Here is an 18,078-nt window from a genome sequence, read left to right as displayed (position 1 = left end):
GATAAATAATAAAAGTTCTCTACATATTAATATGTAGAAAAGTACTTGCATATTTAAATATTTGTAAACATATTTACCTACTCATATAACATGGAAAAATAAAAAGTAAAATGAGATTTGGATTCAGCCATTCACTATTATAAGTTATTGACATAAGAAGTGCTAAAAAGAATCTTTATCCTAAGGAATGAAATCAAAACTTCTTTAAAGTTACCCCAAACTGAATTGTAAACACTAAATTTAACAGCAAGAATTTCAGAAAAATTGTTTTCTTGCTAATAATTCTTAAGATTTATTAGTTTGGCTAGTTTTTAAAGCATTTAACTGGGGAAACAACTATGTGTTGAATAATTAGACTTCTAAGTCATCCTGTTAAATAGTTAGTAGAGCTTTGCCCTTGATGGTATTACTTTTTAATTCTTCTCATCCAGTTACAAGTTGTTTTAATGCCAAAGAAGTGTATTTGTTACAGATTTTCATAACATTTTATTAAATTGCTAGATATGATGATAGGTGTTGGTAGGTTGGAAAATTACAGAGGAGAAATTTCATATTTTCACTCGAAGATTCAAAGGAACATGCTGTTTTAATGCTTTAATGGTGAATGGTCATGATAAGAGGTATTATAAAAATAAAGTACTCATTTAAAAATTAGTCTGTTAAATTTGCATTTCTCTCTTTGGATATTTAACAAACACTGAAGGTACTTTTGAAAATCTTTTTAGATGATAGATGCCTGCTTGGTGTTAGCTGCTTTTTTACCATGCTGTTTTTTTTTTTTTTTTTTTTTGAGACAGAGTCTCACTCTGTCGCCCAGGCTGGAGTGCAGTGGCGCGATCTCGGCTCACTGCAAGCTCCGCCTCCCGGGTTCACGCCATTCTCCTGCCTCAGCCTCCCGAGTAGCTGGGACTACAGGCGCCCACAACCGCGCCCGGCTAATTTTTTGTATTTTTAGTAGAGATGGGGTTTCACCGTGGTCTCGATCTCCTGACCTTGTGATCCGCCCGCCTCGGCCTCCCAAAGTGCTGGGATTACAGGCGTGAGCCACCGCGCCCGGCAATTTTTTGTGTTTTTAGTGGAGATGGGGTTTTGTCATGTTGACCAGGGTCTTGAACTCCTAACCTCAGATTGTCTGCTCGCCTCGGCCTCCCAAAATGCTGAGATTACAGGCGTGAGCCACGGCGCCCGGCCCCTGTTCCCCTCATTCTGCTTTATTTTTCTTCATAGGAGTTAAGAAAAATATGGCATGGGTTTTTTTTTGGTTTTTTGTTGTTGTTGTTGAGACGGAGTCTCGCTTTGTTGCCCAGGCTGGAGTACAGTGGCGTGATCTCAGCTCAATGCAAGCTCCATCTCCCAGGTTCACGCCATTCTCCTGCCTCAGCCTCCCTAGTAGCTGGGACTACAGGTGCCTGCCACCATGCCCGGCCGATTTTTTTGCATTTTTAGTAGAAGCAAGGTTTCTCCCTGTTAGCCAGGATGGTCTCGATCTCCTGACCTCATGATCCCCCCGCCTCAGCCTCCCAAAGTGCTGGGATTACAGGCGTGAGCCACCAGGCCCAGCCCGAGCACTGCATTTTATATTTGCTCATTTGTTGTTCCCCTACAAGAATGTTAACTCTACCAGGTCAGGGCTCTGTCTATCTGTTCGTGTTGTCCTCTCATTCCCTGGAGAAGTACTTAAATATTTATTGATGTCCTGAACCTGGCAGTTATTGAGTTGCCTCATATAATCTTTACTTCTATGCTTAACATATTGCATCTAACACATAAGTATTGAGTTTCATTTGCTGGATGAGTCAGAAGTATTTTTATTATGACTACTTGAGTGAAGAAATGGGACTCAGAGGTGGTGATTTGTTGGAGTGGGGTGGAGGGAGGCCAAAAGGAGGGTTGTGGTGGGAGATGGAGGCGGGCCAAACCTTGTCTCACACCTCTTCCCCTTCCTGCCAGGCTGTGCTGGGGGCCCTGGGCAGGGCCTTGAGCCCCTTGGAGGAGTGGCTTCGGCTGCACACCTACTTGGCCGGGGAGGCCCCTACTCTGGCTGACCTGGCGGCTGTCACAGCCTTGCTGCTGCCTTTCCGATACGTGAGTCACCAGGCCTGGGGAAGAACAAGACTGCTCCCCTCAAACCTCACTGTAGGGTGACTGAGAATAGTCATTTATTTCGTGTTCAGGTCCTAGACCCACCTGCCCGCCGGATCTGGAATAATGTGACTCGCTGGTTTGTCACGTGTGTCCGGCAGCCAGAATTCCGAGCAGTGCTGGGAGAAGTAGTTCTATACTCAGGGCCCAGGCCTCTCTCTCATCAGCCAGGTGAGGCAGGGCGAGGAGTTGGAGGATAGGGGCTTCCCTGGGGCCTTCCATGCAACTCACTTTCTTTTTTTCATAGAAATGGCAGAATCACTGGGGCAGGGTCCTGCGGGAGAGGAGGGGGAGGGGGGAGGTCAGCATGGGCGAGACCTCAGGCGTCTGAAATAGCCCATCTGAAACCTAGTAGTGCCATCCAAGAGGGTCCCCAGCTGGCTGAGTCTGAATTTCTGTGCCTCTCTCTAGGCCCCGAGACTCCTGCCCTCCCAAAGACAGCTGCTCAGCTCAAGAAAGAGGCAAAGAAACGGGAGAAGCTAGAGAAATTCCAACAGAAGCAGAAGATCCAACAGCAGCAGCCACCTGCAGGGGAGGTGAGAGGCGAGGGTGGAGCTGGAAGGAAAGTTGATGTGTGCAGTGATGGGGTGGCTGATGTCTGGGCCTATGTCTTCTCCCTCCCAAGCAGAAGAAACCAAAACCAGAGAAGAGGGAGAAACGGGATCCTGGGGTCATTACCTATGACCTCCCAACCCCACCCGGGGAAAAGAAAGGTACTAGGAGTGGGAAGGGGTTCACCTCTCAGCAGCCCCTTCCAAGTTTTCACCCTATCTTGCTCTGTTCTTGCTCTCACCACTTTGTTTGGTGAGGATTTGCAGACCCCCTCCCCTGCCCCTAGGCCCCTCCAATGCTTGTTCTACGATGTAAGTGACATTCAGAGAGGGAGATCCTGATCCCTCTCTGCCAGCACGTCTCCTTCCTGGTGCTCTCAGCCACGGCACTGAGCCCTCCCTTCCTCTCCCCCAGATGTCAGTGGCCCCATGCCCGACTCCTACAGCCCTCGGTATGTGGAGGCTGCCTGGTACCCTTGGTGGGAGCAGCAGGGCTTCTTCAAGCCAGAGTATGGGGTGAGTGGGCACTGCTGCCCAGGCCCAGAGTGGGTGGGGTGGGGAAGGGCAGGACTGAAGGACGTGTTGCCTGGGAGGCGCTGGGAGAGGTGACCTGAGGCCTTAAACATGTGCCATCCTTCTCCACCATCAGCGTCCTAATGTGTCAGCAGCAAATCCCCGAGGTGTCTTCATGATGTGCATCCCACCCCCCAACGTGACAGGCTCCCTGCACCTGGGCCATGCGCTCACCAACGCCATCCAGGACTCCCTGACTCGATGGTGAGCTCCTATCCGCACCTCCCTCTGGTTCCCTCTGCCTCATCTGGCTCTCTCCTCTTGGCTGACAGCCCCCCAGCCTCTCTCCTTCTGGGTTGGTGCTTACCTCTGCCCCCAGAGGCGCTACACTTCTCTCTCTCATTCCCATCTGATCATTTAGCTTCCTCTCCTAGTCCAGTACTCCCATGCAACACTGCCACTTGCAGACTCTCTTCTCTCCCTTCTTTCTTTATTTAATTTTAACTTAAGTTAATTTAAATTTTTGTGAAGATGGGTTTTCACTTTGTTGCTCAGTCTGGTCTCCAGGTCAAGTGATTCTCCTGCCTCAGCCTCCCAGGGTGCTGGAATTATAGGTGTGAGGCACCACACCCAGCCTATCCCTTCTTTTTCTAGTAACAATAACATTATTTTGAATTTAATTAAAAATATATGAATATATATATATATATATATATATATATTTTTTTTTTTGGAGACAGAGTCTTGTTCTGTTGCCCAGGCTGGAGTGCAGTGACACCATCTTGGCTCATGGCAACCTCCGCCTCCTGGGTTCAAGTGATTCTCCTGCCTCAGCCTCCCAAGTAGCTGGGATTATAGGAATCTGCCACCGCAACTGACCAAAATATATGAATATATTCTTTTTTTTTTTTTTTTGAGACGGAGTCTCGCTCTGTCACCCAGGTTGGAGTGCAGTGACCGGATCTCAGCTCACTGCAAGCTCCCCCTCCCGGGTTTACGCCATTCTCCTGCCTCAGCCTCCTGAGGAGCTGGGACTACAGGCGCCCGCCACCTCGCCCGGCTAGTTTTTTGTATTTTTTAGTAGAGACGGGGTTTCACCGTGTAGGCCAGGACGGTCTCGATCTCCTGACCTCGTGATCCGCCCGTCTCGGCCTCCCAAAGTGCTGGGGTTACAGGCTTGAGCCACCATGCCCGGCCTATGAATATATTCTTATAAGAAATTTAAATTTTCAAATCCCCTTGACCACCCCCCCACACCTACTTCTTCCCAAGATTTAGCCATTGTTATCACTTTGATGTGTATCTTTCCAGATCTTTCCTATTTACTTACATATACATGTACCCATAGAAATTTATAGTTCTCCTTTTGGGTGAGTCTTTTCTATATTTTAACATAAAGGGTTCACATTACACATGTTATGCGCTAGCTTTCTTCTTACACTTAACACTTTCTCTTGGAGATCTTTCCTTGTCCTTACACACATACCACACATACTGACTTCCTTCTTTTTCATTGTTCCATAATATCCCATAGTGTGGCTATACCATAGTGAAGTCACTCTTTTTTTTTTTTTTTTTTTTGAGACAGAGTTTCGCTCTTTTTGCTCAGGCTGGAGTGCAGTGGCGCAATCTCTGCTCACTGCAACCTCCACCTCCTAGGTTCAAGTGATTCTCTTGCCTCAGCCTCCCAAGTAGCTGGCATTACAGGCACCTGCCACCACACCCAGCTAATTTTTGTATTTTTAGTAGAGATGGGGTTTCACCATGTTGACCAGGCTGGTCTCGAACTCCTGACCTCAGGTGATCTGCCTGCCTTAACCTCCCAAAGTGCTGGGATTACAGGCGTGAGTGAGCTACTGCTCCCAGCCTGGAGTCACTTTTTAATTAATGGTTCTTTCTGGTTTGTTGTTGTTGTTGTTGTTGAAAACCTTACTCTAATGCACATCCCTGTATATCAAGCTTGTCCAACCTGCAGCCTGTGGGCCACTTGTGGCCCAGGAAGGCTTTGAATGCAGCTTAACACAAATTTGTAAACTTTCTTTAAACATTTAAGATTGTGTGTGTGTGTGTGTGTGTTTTAAGCTCATCAGCTATCGTTAGTGTTAGTGTATTTTTATTTATTTATTTTTATTTTTTATTTTTTTTGAGATGAGTGTCGCTCTGTCGCCCAGGCTGGAGTGCAGTGGCACAATCTGGGCTCACTGCAAGCTCCAAGCTCCACCTCCCAGGTTAACGCCATTCTCCTGCCTCATCCTCCTGAGTAGCTGGGACTACAGGCGCCCGCCACCACACTCAGCTAATTTTTTTTTTTTTTATTTTTACTAGAGACAGGGTTTCCCCATGTTAGCCAGGATGGTCTCGATCTCCTGACCTCGTGATCTACCCGCCTCGGCCTCCCAAAGTGCTGGGATTACAGGCGTGAACCACCGCGCCCGGCCAGTGTTAGTGTATTTTATGTGTGGCCCAAGACAGTTCTTCCGTGTGGCCCAGGGAAGCCAAAAGATTGGATACCCCTGCTGTACATGCTTGCTCAAGCATGTGTGGAAGGGTTTCACTGGTGTAGCTATCAAGAAGTGAAACTGCTAGGTCGGCAGGGCACACCTATATTAAGTACGCACAGAAGCTGCCAGGTTGCCCTGCAGAATGGCTTTGCTGATTGATACCTCCAGGAATTGCTGTGAGAGGATTCATTTCCCCACCCTTTCCAAGCCGGAGCATTAGGGTTGCCTAATTAGTTTTGCCAATCTGATGGACAAAAAAATGATACCTCTGTTACTTTACTTTGTACTTTTCTGATTACTATTGAAATTGTACCTATTTCCATATTTCTTGGCCAGTCAGGTTTACCCGTATGTGAATTGTCTGTATCTATCTTTTGCCTGTTTTTCTATTGATTCTTTGTTGTTTTTCTTTTTAATTTTTTTTGAGAATTCTTTACCTGTTCTGGGTATTGATTTTTTTGTTATATATTGTAAATGTTTGTGTTTTATTATTGTGTGGTAGTTTTCCTGTTATTGTAAATGTTTCTTCTGTTTTCTGTTACTATTTGTTTTCACTGCTAATATTTTAATTAGTAATAAATACAAAGTAATAGTATAGGTGACAAATCTTTTTAAAAAGTGTTTTAAAATGACTTTACCATTTTTGGAAACCAGGGTTTATTATATTTAAATTTTGAGAATTTTTTCAGGTGTCTTAGGTACTAAATTAATGTGGTCAAAAGATATTTACTGGGCCCAACTATGTGCCCCTCCTGCGCTGAGCACTGGGGATGTAATGTTTATGCATTTTGCAAGTAACTGAGAGCTGGGAAAACAGTTATTTGTTTTATTTTTTTATTTTTTTTATTATTATTTTTTTGAGGCAGTCACCCAGGCTGGAGTGCAGTGGCGCGATCTTGGCTCACTGCAAGCTCCGCCTCCCGGGTTCATGCCATTCTCCTGCCTCAGCCTCCAGAGTAGTTGGGACTACAAGTGCCGGCCACCATGCCCGGCTAATTTTTTGTTTTTTGTTTTTTTTTTTAGTAGAGACAGGGTTTCACCGTGTTAGCCAGGATGGTCTCAATCTCCTGACCTCGTGATCTGCCCGCCTCGGCCTCACAAAGTTCTGGGATTACACGCGTGAGCCACGGCGCCTGGCCTGGTTTTTTTTTTTTTTTTTTGAGTCAGAGTCTTGCTCTGTTGCCCAGGCTGGAGTGCAGTGGTGCATGCTTACTGCAACCTATGCCTCCTGGGTTCGAGCGATTCTCCTGCCTCAGCCTTCTGAGTAGCTGGGATTATAGGCACCGGCCACCACACCCGGCTAATTTTTCTATTTTTAGTAGAGACAGAGTTTCACCATGTTGGTCAGGCTGGTCTCGAACTCCTGACCTTGTGATCCGCCTGCTTCGGCCTCCCAAAGTGCTGAGATGATAGGCATGAGCCACCTCGCCCAGCCAACAGTTCTGTTAAATACACATAACATACAATGGCCAAGTTGTCTGTGTTTGTGTTTGCGTTTTTGTTTCGTTTTTCAATTTTTCAATTTTTTTTTTTTTTTTTTTTTGGAAATGGAGTCTCGCTCTGTCACCCAGGCTGGAGTGCAGTGGTGCGATCTTGGCTCACTGCAAGCTCCGCCTCCCGGGTTCACACCATTCTCCTGCCTCAGCCTCCTGAGTAACTGGGACTACAGGCGCCCGCCACCACACCTGGCTAATTTTTTTTTTTTATTTTTAGTAGAGACAGGGTTTCACCGTGGTAGCCAGGATGGTCTCAATCTCCTGATCTCGTGATCCGCCCGCCTCAGCCTCCCAAAGTGCTGGGATTATAGGCATGAGCCACCACGCCCAGCCCTGTTTTTCAATTTTTTAACAAAACCAAGAGAGGGTCTCGCTATGTTGCCCCAGCTAGTCTTGAACTTCTGGGCTCAAGTAATCCTCCTCCCTCAGTCTCCCAAAGTGCTGGGACTACAGGCATGAACCACCATACCTGGCCCCCAAGTTTGTTTACATGAGAACAGAATGAATACTTTTTTGTTTTTTAAATGAGACAGAGTCTCATTCTGTCACCCAGACTGGAGTGCAGTGACGCGATGTTGTATCACTGCAACGTCCACCACTCGGGTTCAAGCAATTCTCGTGTCTCAGTCTCCTGAGTAGCTGGCACTACAGGCGTGCACCACCACGCCCAGCTAATTTTTTTGCATTTTTATTAGAGAGAGTTTTGCCATGTTGGCCAAACTGGTCTCGACCTCCTAACTTGAAGTGATCCGCCTGTCTCGGACTCCCAAAGTGCTGGGATTACAGGCGTGAGCCACCGCGCCTGGCTTATTTATTTATTTCTTTATTTTTGAGACAGAGGCTCTCAGCTGGGAACAAAGGTGCACGCCACCATGCCTGGCTTTTTTTTTTTTTTTTTTTTTTTTGCAGAGACTAGGTCTCACTATGTTGCCCAGGCTAGTCTGCAACTCCTGGGCTCAAGCAATCCTCCAACCTTGGCCTCCCAAAGTGTTGGGGTTATAGGTTTGAGCCACTGTGCCTGGCTTGAATTCTTTAATCTATCTAAAGTTTCTTTTTGTGACTATTGATAAGGGGAAGATTTTTTCCAAATAATTAGCTAGTTGTTCCAAACAAATATTTTGAATAGTTTATCCTTACTTTACTGATAGGAAGTGCCACCTTTCACAAATACTAAATTTGCTTGTATCTGTTTCCAGGCACTATTTTGTTTCTATTTAGTAATTTATTTTAACAATTAGAACTTTTGCTATCCTGTTTGGCAGGAGCCTCCTCTTTGTTCTTTTTTTTTTTTTTTTTTTTTTTTTTGAGACAGAGTCTCACTCTATCATCCAGGCTGGAGTGCAGTGGCCCAATCTCAGCTCACTGCAACCTCCACCTCCCGGGTTCAAGCGATTCTTGTGCTTCAGCCTCCCAAGTAGCTGGGATTACAGGCATGCACCACCATGCCTGGCTAATTTTTGTATTTTTGGTAGAGACAGGGTTTCGCCATGTTGGTCAGGCTGGTCTCGAACTCCTGTCCTCAAGTGATCCACTCGCCTTGGCCTCCCAAAGTCCTGGGGTTACAGGTGTGAGCCACCACGCAGGCCTGTCTTTGTTCTTTTTCCATATTGCCTTGGCTCTTCCTGCAAATCTTTTCTCCTTGACTAGCTTTAGAATCACAAGGGTTCCAGCTCTACCCCTCCTTCTTTCTTTTTTTGTTTGTTTTTTGGAGACGGAGTCTCACTCTGTCACCTAGGCTGGAGTGCAATGGCATGATCCTGGCTTGCTGCAACCTCTGCTTCCCGGGTTCAAGCAATTCTCCTGCCTCAGCCTCCCAAGTAGCTGAGGTTACAGGCATATGCCACCACGCCCAGCTAACTTTGTATTTTTAACAGAGACAGGGTTTTACCATGTTGGCCGGGGCTTATCTTGAACTCCCCACCTCAGGTGATCCACCCACCTCGGCCTCCCAAAGTGCTGGGATTACAGGCACGTGCCACCATGCCCAGCTAATTTTGTATTTTTAGTAGAGAAGGGTTTTACCATGTTGGCCAGGCTGATCTCGAACTCCCCACCTTAGGTGATCCGCCCACCTCAGCCTCCCAAAGTTCTGGGATTACAGGCATGAGCCACTGTGCCCGGCCTCCCTGCTTCTTTATTTAGAGTCCATTGACTCCTTGCCTGGAGCCTCTCCTTTCTTTGGTGCCAGCCCCACTGGCCTGACTCACCCTCTGGTCCTCCATGCCCCCCAACAGGCACCGTATGCGTGGGGAGACCACCCTGTGGAACCCTGGCTGTGACCATGCAGGTATTGCCACCCAGGTGGTGGTGGAGAAGAAGCTATGGCGTGAGCAGGGGCTGAGCCGGCACCAGCTGGGCCGCGAGGCCTTTCTACAGGAGGTCTGGAAGTGGAAGGAGGAGTGAGTATGCAGCATCCCTGTGGGCATTACAGCCCTGCCTCCCTATTCCCTATCCAGAGGACCTCTGTCACCTGTAACCCCTGGCCACAGGGTCAGACCCTCTCACAGAGGCAGAGTCAGTTGGCTCTAGGGACCAGGTAAATTTCAGGGGCATAGGTGATCTCCACAGTGCCCAGTCAGCCACCTGATGTCTCCCTCCAGCCCAGGCATGAGTGCTGACCTCAGCCTGTCTGTCTACTTCCAGGAAAGGTGACCGGATTTACCACCAGTTGAAGAAGCTCGGCAGCTCCTTGGACTGGGATCGAGCCTGTTTCACCATGGACCCTGTGCGTGGGAGGGGTCTCAAAGCTGGGGCAGGAGTAGGAGTCTCCCCAGGGTGGGACTCCCACAGGAGAGAGCACAGGTGCTGCGGCCCTCTCTCAGGAGCTGGCCCACGTAAAACACCATGGAGGGCTCGGCTGCAAATGCCACTTCCCACCCCTCGCCACGGCCCTTTCCATATCGTGGCCCTTCGTGTTCCCTGTCTTGGCTCTGGGAGCTCCAGATTCCTCCAGATGGCACATGATCAGGACCCCGTCTCCCATGGAGCCTGAACTCCCAGGGTCCTCTGCACCAATACTTGTCCCCAGCTGAGTGTCTTCGTTGCCATCTGCAGCATCACAAGACTTGTTGGCTGCTCTTGTGTTCCCTTAGTCCCCTCTCCCCCTCAAGGAAAGAAGGAAAGTACTCCCCTCAGAGGGGTCTTTGTGCTGGCCAGTGGGACTCTGTATGGGCCAGGCCTCACTGGAGCCCTGGGTGTCTGCCTGGGCCTCCAGCACAAGGCCCATCTCTCTGACTTCTCCCTGCTCCACCCCAGAAACTCTCAGCAGCTGTGACAGAGGCCTTTGTCCGGCTTCACGAGGAAGGTGTCATCTATCGCAGTACCCGCCTTGTTAACTGGTCCTGCACCCTCAACTCCGCCATCTCTGACATTGAGGTGCGCCCCCTAACCTGGCCTGTCTCCATCTCCAGTCTACCCTGGCCCTGGCCCCTGGGCCACGCCTCTAAATACCCATTTTACAGGTGGATAAGAAGGAGCTGACAGGTCGCACCCTGCTCTCCGTGCCTGGCTACAAGGAGAAGGTGGAGTTCGGGGTCCTCGTGTCCTTTGCCTATAAGGTCCAAGGCTCAGGTAGGAGCCAGGGGCACCAGGATCCTGGGCTGGGAGTGGCAGGAAGGGGCCAGGGCCAAGACCACAAGGCCTTCTGTCACCCCAGACAGCGACGAGGAGGTGGTGGTGGCAACAACTCGGATCGAGACAATGCTGGGAGATGTGGCTGTAGCTGTGCACCCCAAAGATACCAGATACCAGGTGGGGGACTGTCCACAGTTAGGGAAGGAATCCTGGCCAAAAAGGGCTCCCGTTCTTATGGGGTGGAGGGGTTGGACTTAGGACCCTGGCTGAGGAGAGGAAACTGGGTTAGAAACTGGTCTTCGGCCGGGCGCGGTGGCTCAAGCCTGTAATCCCAGCACTTTGGGAGGCCAAGACGGGCGGATCACAAGGTCAGGAGATCGAGACCATCCTGGCTAACATGGTGAAACCCCGTCTCTACTAAAAATACAAAAAACTAGCCGGGCGAGGTGGCGGGCGCCTGCAGTCCCAGCTACTCGGGAGGCTGAGGCAGGAGAATGGCGTAAACCCGGGAGGCGGAGCTTGCAGTGAGCTGAGATCCGGCCACTGCACTCCAGCCTGGGCAACAGAGCGAGACTCCGTCTCAAAAAAAAAAAAAAAGAAACTGGTCTTCAGCGTCTTTCCCAGCTCTGACGGTATAGCTACTGGGGGCTGTTTGGGGAGTTCAAGTGTTGGGATAGTCAGGGCCCTGGAAAGGAAGGACTTGGGCCCAGCCCTTTAAAAAGTTTTTAAAAAGTTAAATAACCGGGCGTGGTGGCTCCTGCCTGTAATCCCAGCGCTTTGGGAGGCTGAGGCAAGCGAATCATAAGGTCAGGAGTTCTAGACCAGCCTGGCCAACGTAGTGAAACCCTGTCTCTACTAAAAATACAAAAAATTAGCCGGTTGTGGTGGCGGGTGCCTGTAATCCCAGCTACTCAGGAGGCTGAGGCAGGAGAATCGCTTGAACATGGGATGCGGAGGTTGCAGTGAGCTGAGATCACTCCGCTGCACTTCAGCCTTGGCGACACAGCGAGACTCTGTCTCAAAAAAAACAAAAGTTAAATAGAGACAAGGTCTCGCTCTGTTAACCAGGCTGATCTTGAACTCCTGGCCTCAAGGAAGCCTCCTGCCCCAGCCTCCCAAAGTGTGGGGATTACAGATGTGAGCCATGGCACCAGGCCTCTGCATGCATTTTTTTTTTTTTTTTTTTTTTGAGAGAGGGTCTCTCTCGCTCAGGCTAGAGTGCAGTGGTGCCATCTTGGCTTATTGCAACCTCCACCTCCCGGGTTTCAAGCAGTACTCATGCCTCAGCCTCTTGAGTAGCTGAGATTACAGGCATGCGTCACCACACCTGGCTAATTTTTTTTTGTTTTTTTTTGTATTTTTAGTAGAGACAAGGTTTCACCATGTTGGCCAGGCTGGTCTCCAACTCCCGGCCTCAAGTGATCTGTCTGCCTCAGCCTCCCAAAATTCTGGGATTACAGGTGGGAATCACGGTGTCTGGCCCCACTTCATGCTTTTTTGGTATCTTTTTCCACCCCCAGCACCTGAAGGGGAAGAACGTGATCCACCCATTCCTGTCTCGGAGCCTTCCCATTGTCTTCGATGAATTTGTGGACATGGATTTTGGCACAGGTAGGCAAGGGGCTGGTCCTATGGGGACAGGAAAAGACTGGAGCTGCACCCTAGCTGTCCATCTTCTCTCGGAGAAAAAGAAAATAAGCTTCAGCCAAATAGGCAGAGCTTGGGGTGGTTCTCAAGGGACTGCATTAGACAAGTGGGGGCCAGGAGTGGTCTTGGAGCTACATCCTTCTGCAAAAGAAGTGAGTGTAGGAAGGAACTCCATGGAGTCCCTCATGACCCAGGCATCCCCATGTACACCCAGGTGCTGTGAAGATCACCCCCGCACATGACCAAAACGACTATGAAGTTGGGCAGCGGCATGGGCTGGAGGCCATCAGCATCATGGACTCCCGGGGGGCCCTCATCAACGTGCCTCCGCCTTTCCTGGTGAGGCTGCCTGGAGCATGAGTGCCCGGGTCAGGGAGATGGAGGGGTGGCTGGGCATCGCCATGATGAGGCCTCGTTCCTACCCAGGGCCTGCCTAGGTTTGAGGCCAGGAAAGCGGTGCTGGTGGCGCTGAAGGATCGGGGACTGTTCCGTGGCGTTGAGGACAACCCCATGGTGGTGCCACTTTGCAAGTGAGGGTGGGGGCCTGAGAGGGGAGGAAAGTGGAGGGCTCCTTAGAGTTTTACCGCCTGGCCTTCTCACCTATGCGTACCCACAGCCGGTCGAAGGACGTGGTAGAGCCTCTGCTGCGGCCGCAGTGGTACGTTCGCTGCGGGGAGATGGCCCAGGCTGCCAGCGCCGCTGTGACTCGGGGCGACCTCCGCATCCTGCCTGAGGCCCATCAGCGCACATGGCATGCCTGGATGGACAACATCCGGTGTGTAGGGCCCTCAGTGTGGGAGGGGCTTGCCAAGGGCTGAGCAGGGCTTGGGCCAGGCTCCACCAGGCCCTCCCTGATTTCCCCTCCCCGATATTTGCAGGGAGTGGTGCATTTCCAGGCAGCTGTGGTGGGGCCATCGCATCCCAGCCTACTTTGTCACTGTCAGTGACCCAGCGGTGCCCCCTGGGGAGGTGAGCAGACGGCCAGAGCTAGCTGCTGGGACACCCTGGGGGAGCAGTGTGTTTATTGGGTCCTTGGTGGGGGGAGGGGCAGGATGAGCCAGAAGCAGACACACCCCCTTGGGTAATCACTGCACCTGCGGCAGGACCCTGACGGGCGGTACTGGGTGAGTGGACGCAACGAGGCGGAGGCCCGGGAGAAGGCAGCCAAGGAGTTTGGAGTGTCCCCTGACAAGATCAGTCTCCAGCAAGGCAAGGAGGGGCTTTGAGGGTTTGGAGGGAGTTGTTGGGGGCAGAGCTCCACTCCCTCTGACCTCTGACCTTTGGCCTCTCTCAGATGAGGATGTATTGGATACCTGGTTCTCCTCTGGCCTCTTCCCCTTATCCATTTTTGGCTGGCCCAACCAGGTGTGTTCCTGGGGCCAGGGCTTGGCGGGACAGGGGACTGGAGGGTGGGTGTTGGCTCCTCTTCACACCCTGGTCTGCCCTCAGTCAGAAGACCTGAGTGTGTTCTACCCTGGGACACTGCTGGAGACCGGTCACGACATCCTCTTCTTCTGGGTGGCCCGGATGGTCATGCTGGGCCTGAAGCTCACGGGCAGGCTGCCCTTTAGAGAGGTGCGGAGACAGCCGAGACCCTCCCATCACCCCCAGCCTCCTCTCCTGCTGTCCTGTTCTGCAGCACAGGCCCCGCGTGGCTGGGGCATGGAGTTAGCTGTAGGCAGGCTTGACCCAGGGGCTGGTAGGGGGTTGAAATCCAGCCTGGGCCCTGCTCAGTGATTCCTGTGCCCAGGGCTTCGTCTTCCCAGAGGAGGGAGTGCTTCTGATTCACATAAAGGCACTGAACGAACTCTTGGGGACACTCAGTGGGACGTGAGGTTCACAGTGGGGTAGACCAGACACAGTCCTGGTCGGGGCACTGAGGCCGGGGAAGGAGAGGACTGAGTCTCATGGGCCTGCCCACCTGCTCTTCAGGTCTACCTCCACGCCATCGTGCGAGATGCTCACGGCCGGAAGATGAGCAAGTCTCTAGGCAATGTCATCGATCCCCTGGACGTCATCTATGGAGTCTCCCTGCAGGTGGGCTGGGTGCTGGGCCAGGAAGGGCTGTGGGGCTGTGGCCACAGCCACCTGACTGCTCCCACTCCACCCTCAGGGCCTCCACGACCAGCTACTGAACAGCAACCTGGATCCCAGCGAGGTGGAGAAGGCCAAAGAAGGGCAGGTGTGGAGGGTTGGGCTGGGCTGAGCAGGAGCACAGCGTGGATGGGGCTGGCTGAGGACACTCGTGCCTCTGCCTCTTCCCTGTAGAAAGCTGACTTCCCAGCGGGGATTCCCGAGTGTGGCACCGATGCTCTCCGGTTTGGATTATGTGCCTACACGTCCCAGGGTATGGCCCCCAAAGCTGCCCTCCCAGCCACTCCCTCCTTCTGTGAGGCCCATCCCTCTTCTCCACCCTGAGCCTCTGGTGGGCATGGGCTGGGAAGAGGATGATGAGGACTCACGTCTTACCCCCGACCCAGGTCGTGACATCAACCTGGATGTGAACCGGATACTGGGTTACCGCCACTTCTGCAACAAGCTCTGGAATGCCACCAAGTTTGCCCTTCGTGGCCTTGGGAAGGGTTTTGTGCCCTCACCCACCTCCCAGGTAAGGGCCTGGTGGGCAGCAAAGGCTAGGCACAGGAATCACTGAGCAGGGCCCACACAGGCTGCACCCCTGTCCAGAGTGGCCTCCATGTTGCCGGGGGACAGACAGACACAGAGACAGACAGTTAAAGGGAAAGCCCAGGGCACTGGGGGCTGGGGCCTGTCACTTCTTCCCAGATCCTGGCACATAGGTGGTTGCTTTGGACTCATCAGACTCTGGGTGAAGATTTGCCCATGACTCCTGCCCCCCTGGGGTTCTGTCACCCTCCCCTGGCCCGCTGGCTGATACACCCTCTCTCCCCAAGCCCGGAGGCCATGAAAGCCTGGTGGACCGCTGGATCCGCAGCCGCCTGACAGAGGCTGTGAGGCTCAGCAATCAAGGCTTCCAGGCCTACGACTTCCCGGCCGCCACCACTGCCCAGTACAGCTTCTGGCTCTATGAGCTCTGTGATGTCTACTTGGTGAGAAGGAGCAGAGCGGGGCAGGGGATGGTGGGGGCGGGCGGGCAGCAGAGCCCTGGGCTCAGTTTTGCCAGAGTTGGCCTTGAGACCTAAGCCAACCCATCCCCTTCCCAGTCCTCACATGCACAGTGAGGGCTCAAGGCTAGACCTCCAGCCGTGAGCCCTGTACCTCTCGTCCCCTAGGAGTGCCTGAAACCTGTACTGAATGGGGTAGACCAGGTGGCAGCCGAGTGTGCCCGCCAGACCCTGTACACCTGCCTGGACGTTGGCCTGCGGCTGCTCTCGCCCTTCATGCCCTTCGTGACGGAGGAGCTGTTCCAGAGGCTGCCCCGGAGGATGCCGCAAGCTCCCCCTAGCCTTTGTGTTACCCCCTACCCAGAGCCCTCAGAGGTATGGCATGGCCTGGAGAGGGGAGTCTGACCTGCGCTCCAGGCCCCCTCACCCCCTCCTCCACCCCACAGTGCTCCTGGAAGGACCCTGAGGCAGAAGCTGCCCTTGAGCTGGCGCTAAGCATCACGCGAGCTGTGCGCTCCCTGCGGGCTGACTACAACCTCACCCGGATCCGGCCTGACTGTGAGCCTCAGGCCCCCATGTCCACCCCATCCCACTGTCCCCTCAGCCCACTCTGCGACCCAGTGTCCAGCAGTCACTGCTTGGTTTCCTGTCTCCATGGAGCTAGGCCTCACCTTTCTCCCTCTCTGGCAGGCTTCCTGGAAGTGGCGGATGAGGCCACGGGCGCCCTGGCATCGGCTGTGTCGGGCTACGTGCAGGCGCTGTCCAGCGCAGGTGTGGTGGCTGTTCTGGCCCTGGGGGCTCCCGCCCCGCAGGGTTGCGCTGTGGCTCTGGCCTCTGATCGCTGCTCCATCCACCTGCAGCTGCAGGGGCTGGTGGACCCTGCGCGGGAGCTGGGCAAGCTGCAAGCCAAGCGAGTTGAGGCACAGCGGCAGGCCCAGCGTCTGCGGGAACGCCGTGCCGCCTCAGGCTACCCTGTCAAAGTGCCCCTCGAAGTCCAGGAGGCAGATGAAGCCAAGGTGTGTGGCGTGAGTGGGCATTTCCCACACCATCCACTTCCTCCGTCAAAACCCTGGTCTGGGCTGGTCCGAGTACAGTGGTGTTGACGACTAATTGATCGTAACCAGCTACAGATTTCTTTGTTCCTTCTCCATTCCCACTAACCTTACAAAACAAAACAGCCTGTTTCAGTGCTTCACACCTGTAATCCCAGAACTTTGGGAGGCCGAGGTGGGTGGATCACTTGAGCCCAGGGGTTTGAGAGCAGCCAACATGGTGAAATCCCATCTCTACAACAAATATAGAAAAATTAGCTGGCCACAGTGGCACACACCTGGGGTCCCAGCTACTCGGGGGGCTGAGGTGGGCGGATTGCTTGAGCCTGGGAGGTCAAGGCTGCAGTGAGCCGAGATCATGCCACTGCACTCCAGCCTGGACAACAGAGAGAGAGAAGACCCTCTCTCTCAAAAAAAAAAAAAAAAAAAAAGCATCCAAAACAAAACCCAAAATCCAAACCAAAACTTCCTGGTCTGGAAGCTGGACTCTGTACCCAAACCTGGGGAATCCACTGGGAAGCATGGAGCCCAGGCGCTTGGAGCAGGGACCATAGAATGCCCTTCCCTTACACATGGGGAGCAGCTGGGGGCTGGGCACAGCCCAGGGTCACACAACAGGTCGGAGATGGAGGCTGACCTAGAACCAGGCATCCTATCTCCCAATCAGACCCTTCATACCCCACCCAGCTGCCTAAAATGTGGAAACCCGCATGCCTGAGGCTAGGCTTGGGGTCCACGTGTAGTCGGGAGCCCTGGACTTCCCACCACTTACTTTCAAGCCTACCGAGCTGACCCTGGAAGGCCAGTCTCGTTTGTCCTCTGCCTCCTGGGTTCCGCCAGAGAGGAGTAGTAGAGTAAGCTGCACAGACATGGAGAAAATCAGTCACGGAGGCCAAGAGCTAGAGAGCCTTGAGTGGACCTGGTTCATCTCACCTGGTTCTCCCAAGAGCCCTTTGAGGGGTAATATTATCGTCATCTGACAAATGAAGTGATTGGCCTGGGACCCTGTGCTCTCCTGCTTACGTGGGGACACTGTGTAGGGAGCATGTAGGCTCTGAGGTTCCTTTGTTCTTGGGGACTGACCACTCTGTGGAAAAAGGCAAGACCCAAGAGGTGCTGGTGGAGGTGGGGGGTGGGGGTGCTGGCGGAAATGGGTGGGGAGCCACGCCAGCCAGGTTCACGCCTCCTCCGAGCTACTGACCTTCCATGGTCCTCGCTCATCTTTCCAACTTTGTTGTCCTGGGTGTCTGGGGGTCTCTTTGCTTGGACGTGGGTTCTCACCCATCCCCTGGTTCCACTCCAGCTCCAACAGACGGAAGCAGAGCTCAGGAAGGTGGATGAGGCCATCGCCCTATTCCAGAAGATGCTGTGATCCACCACCTAGCTTCCCCGCTCACCCCCAGCAGCTCACCATGGGGATGGCAGCAATAAAATATTTTCCCACAAAATCCTCTTGTCATCTGTGGTGGGGGCAGAGAGGGGAGCAGAGGGGCTGGGTGCCTGAATCCCTGGGGGTTGCA

The 18,078-nt window shown here is 52.4% G+C and overlaps 1 protein-coding gene across 4 annotated transcripts; it reads left to right on the top strand.

Annotated features, from left to right (window-relative positions):
• Window positions 1-1,952: 1,952 nt before the first annotated feature.
• On the top strand, window positions 1,953-18,006 carry VARS (valyl-tRNA synthetase). Of its 4 annotated transcripts, none has more exons than XM_025383602.1 (28): window positions 1,953-2,085; window positions 2,175-2,313; window positions 2,554-2,678; window positions 2,771-2,855; window positions 3,109-3,209; window positions 3,343-3,470; window positions 9,438-9,602; window positions 9,847-9,928; window positions 10,459-10,578; window positions 10,665-10,773; window positions 10,859-10,953; window positions 12,297-12,387; window positions 12,638-12,762; window positions 12,850-12,953; window positions 13,040-13,198; window positions 13,302-13,392; window positions 13,527-13,632; window positions 13,718-13,788; window positions 13,873-13,998; window positions 14,356-14,460; window positions 14,537-14,605; window positions 14,692-14,770; window positions 14,904-15,031; window positions 15,336-15,491; window positions 15,675-15,881; window positions 15,953-16,064; window positions 16,197-16,522; window positions 17,862-18,006. In XM_025383602.1, exons 5-28 carry the CDS (start codon window positions 3,123-3,125, stop codon window positions 17,928-17,930), a joined length of 2,910 nt encoding a protein of 969 aa, XP_025239387.1. In that variant the 5' UTR covers window positions 1,953-2,085; window positions 2,175-2,313; window positions 2,554-2,678; window positions 2,771-2,855; window positions 3,109-3,122; the 3' UTR covers window positions 17,931-18,006. The 4 variants fall into 4 exon arrangements, with proteins under 4 accessions (XP_025239387.1, XP_025239388.1, XP_025239386.1 ...); XM_025383603.1 differs by having other exon boundaries at window positions 2,768-2,855; XM_025383601.1 differs by having other exon boundaries at window positions 15,953-16,522.
• The last annotated feature ends 72 nt before the right edge of the window (window positions 18,007-18,078 follow it).

The sequence above is a fragment of the Theropithecus gelada genome, chromosome 4 (genome assembly GCF_003255815.1).
Source record: "Theropithecus gelada isolate Dixy chromosome 4, Tgel_1.0, whole genome shotgun sequence".
Classification (NCBI taxonomy): domain Eukaryota; kingdom Metazoa; phylum Chordata; class Mammalia; order Primates; family Cercopithecidae; genus Theropithecus; species Theropithecus gelada.
Note: the sequence above shows the minus strand (reverse complement) of the source record. Positions and strands in the feature narration are given on the sequence as shown.

What these genes read in the sequence shown, in the direction of transcription:
- VARS (XM_025383601.1), top strand. Translation starts at nt 3,123, where the DNA reads ATGCCCGACTCCTACAGCCCTCGGTATGTGGAGGCTGCCTGGTACCCT. An exon ending in AGAAGGCCAAAGAAGGGCAG is followed by an intron (nt 14,606 to 14,691) that starts GTGTGGAGGGTT and finishes TCTTCCCTGTAG; the next exon opens with AAAGCTGACTTCCCAGCGGG. An exon ending in AGGAGGCAGATGAAGCCAAG is followed by an intron (nt 16,523 to 17,861) that starts GTGTGTGGCGTG and finishes GTTCCACTCCAG; the next exon opens with CTCCAACAGACGGAAGCAGA.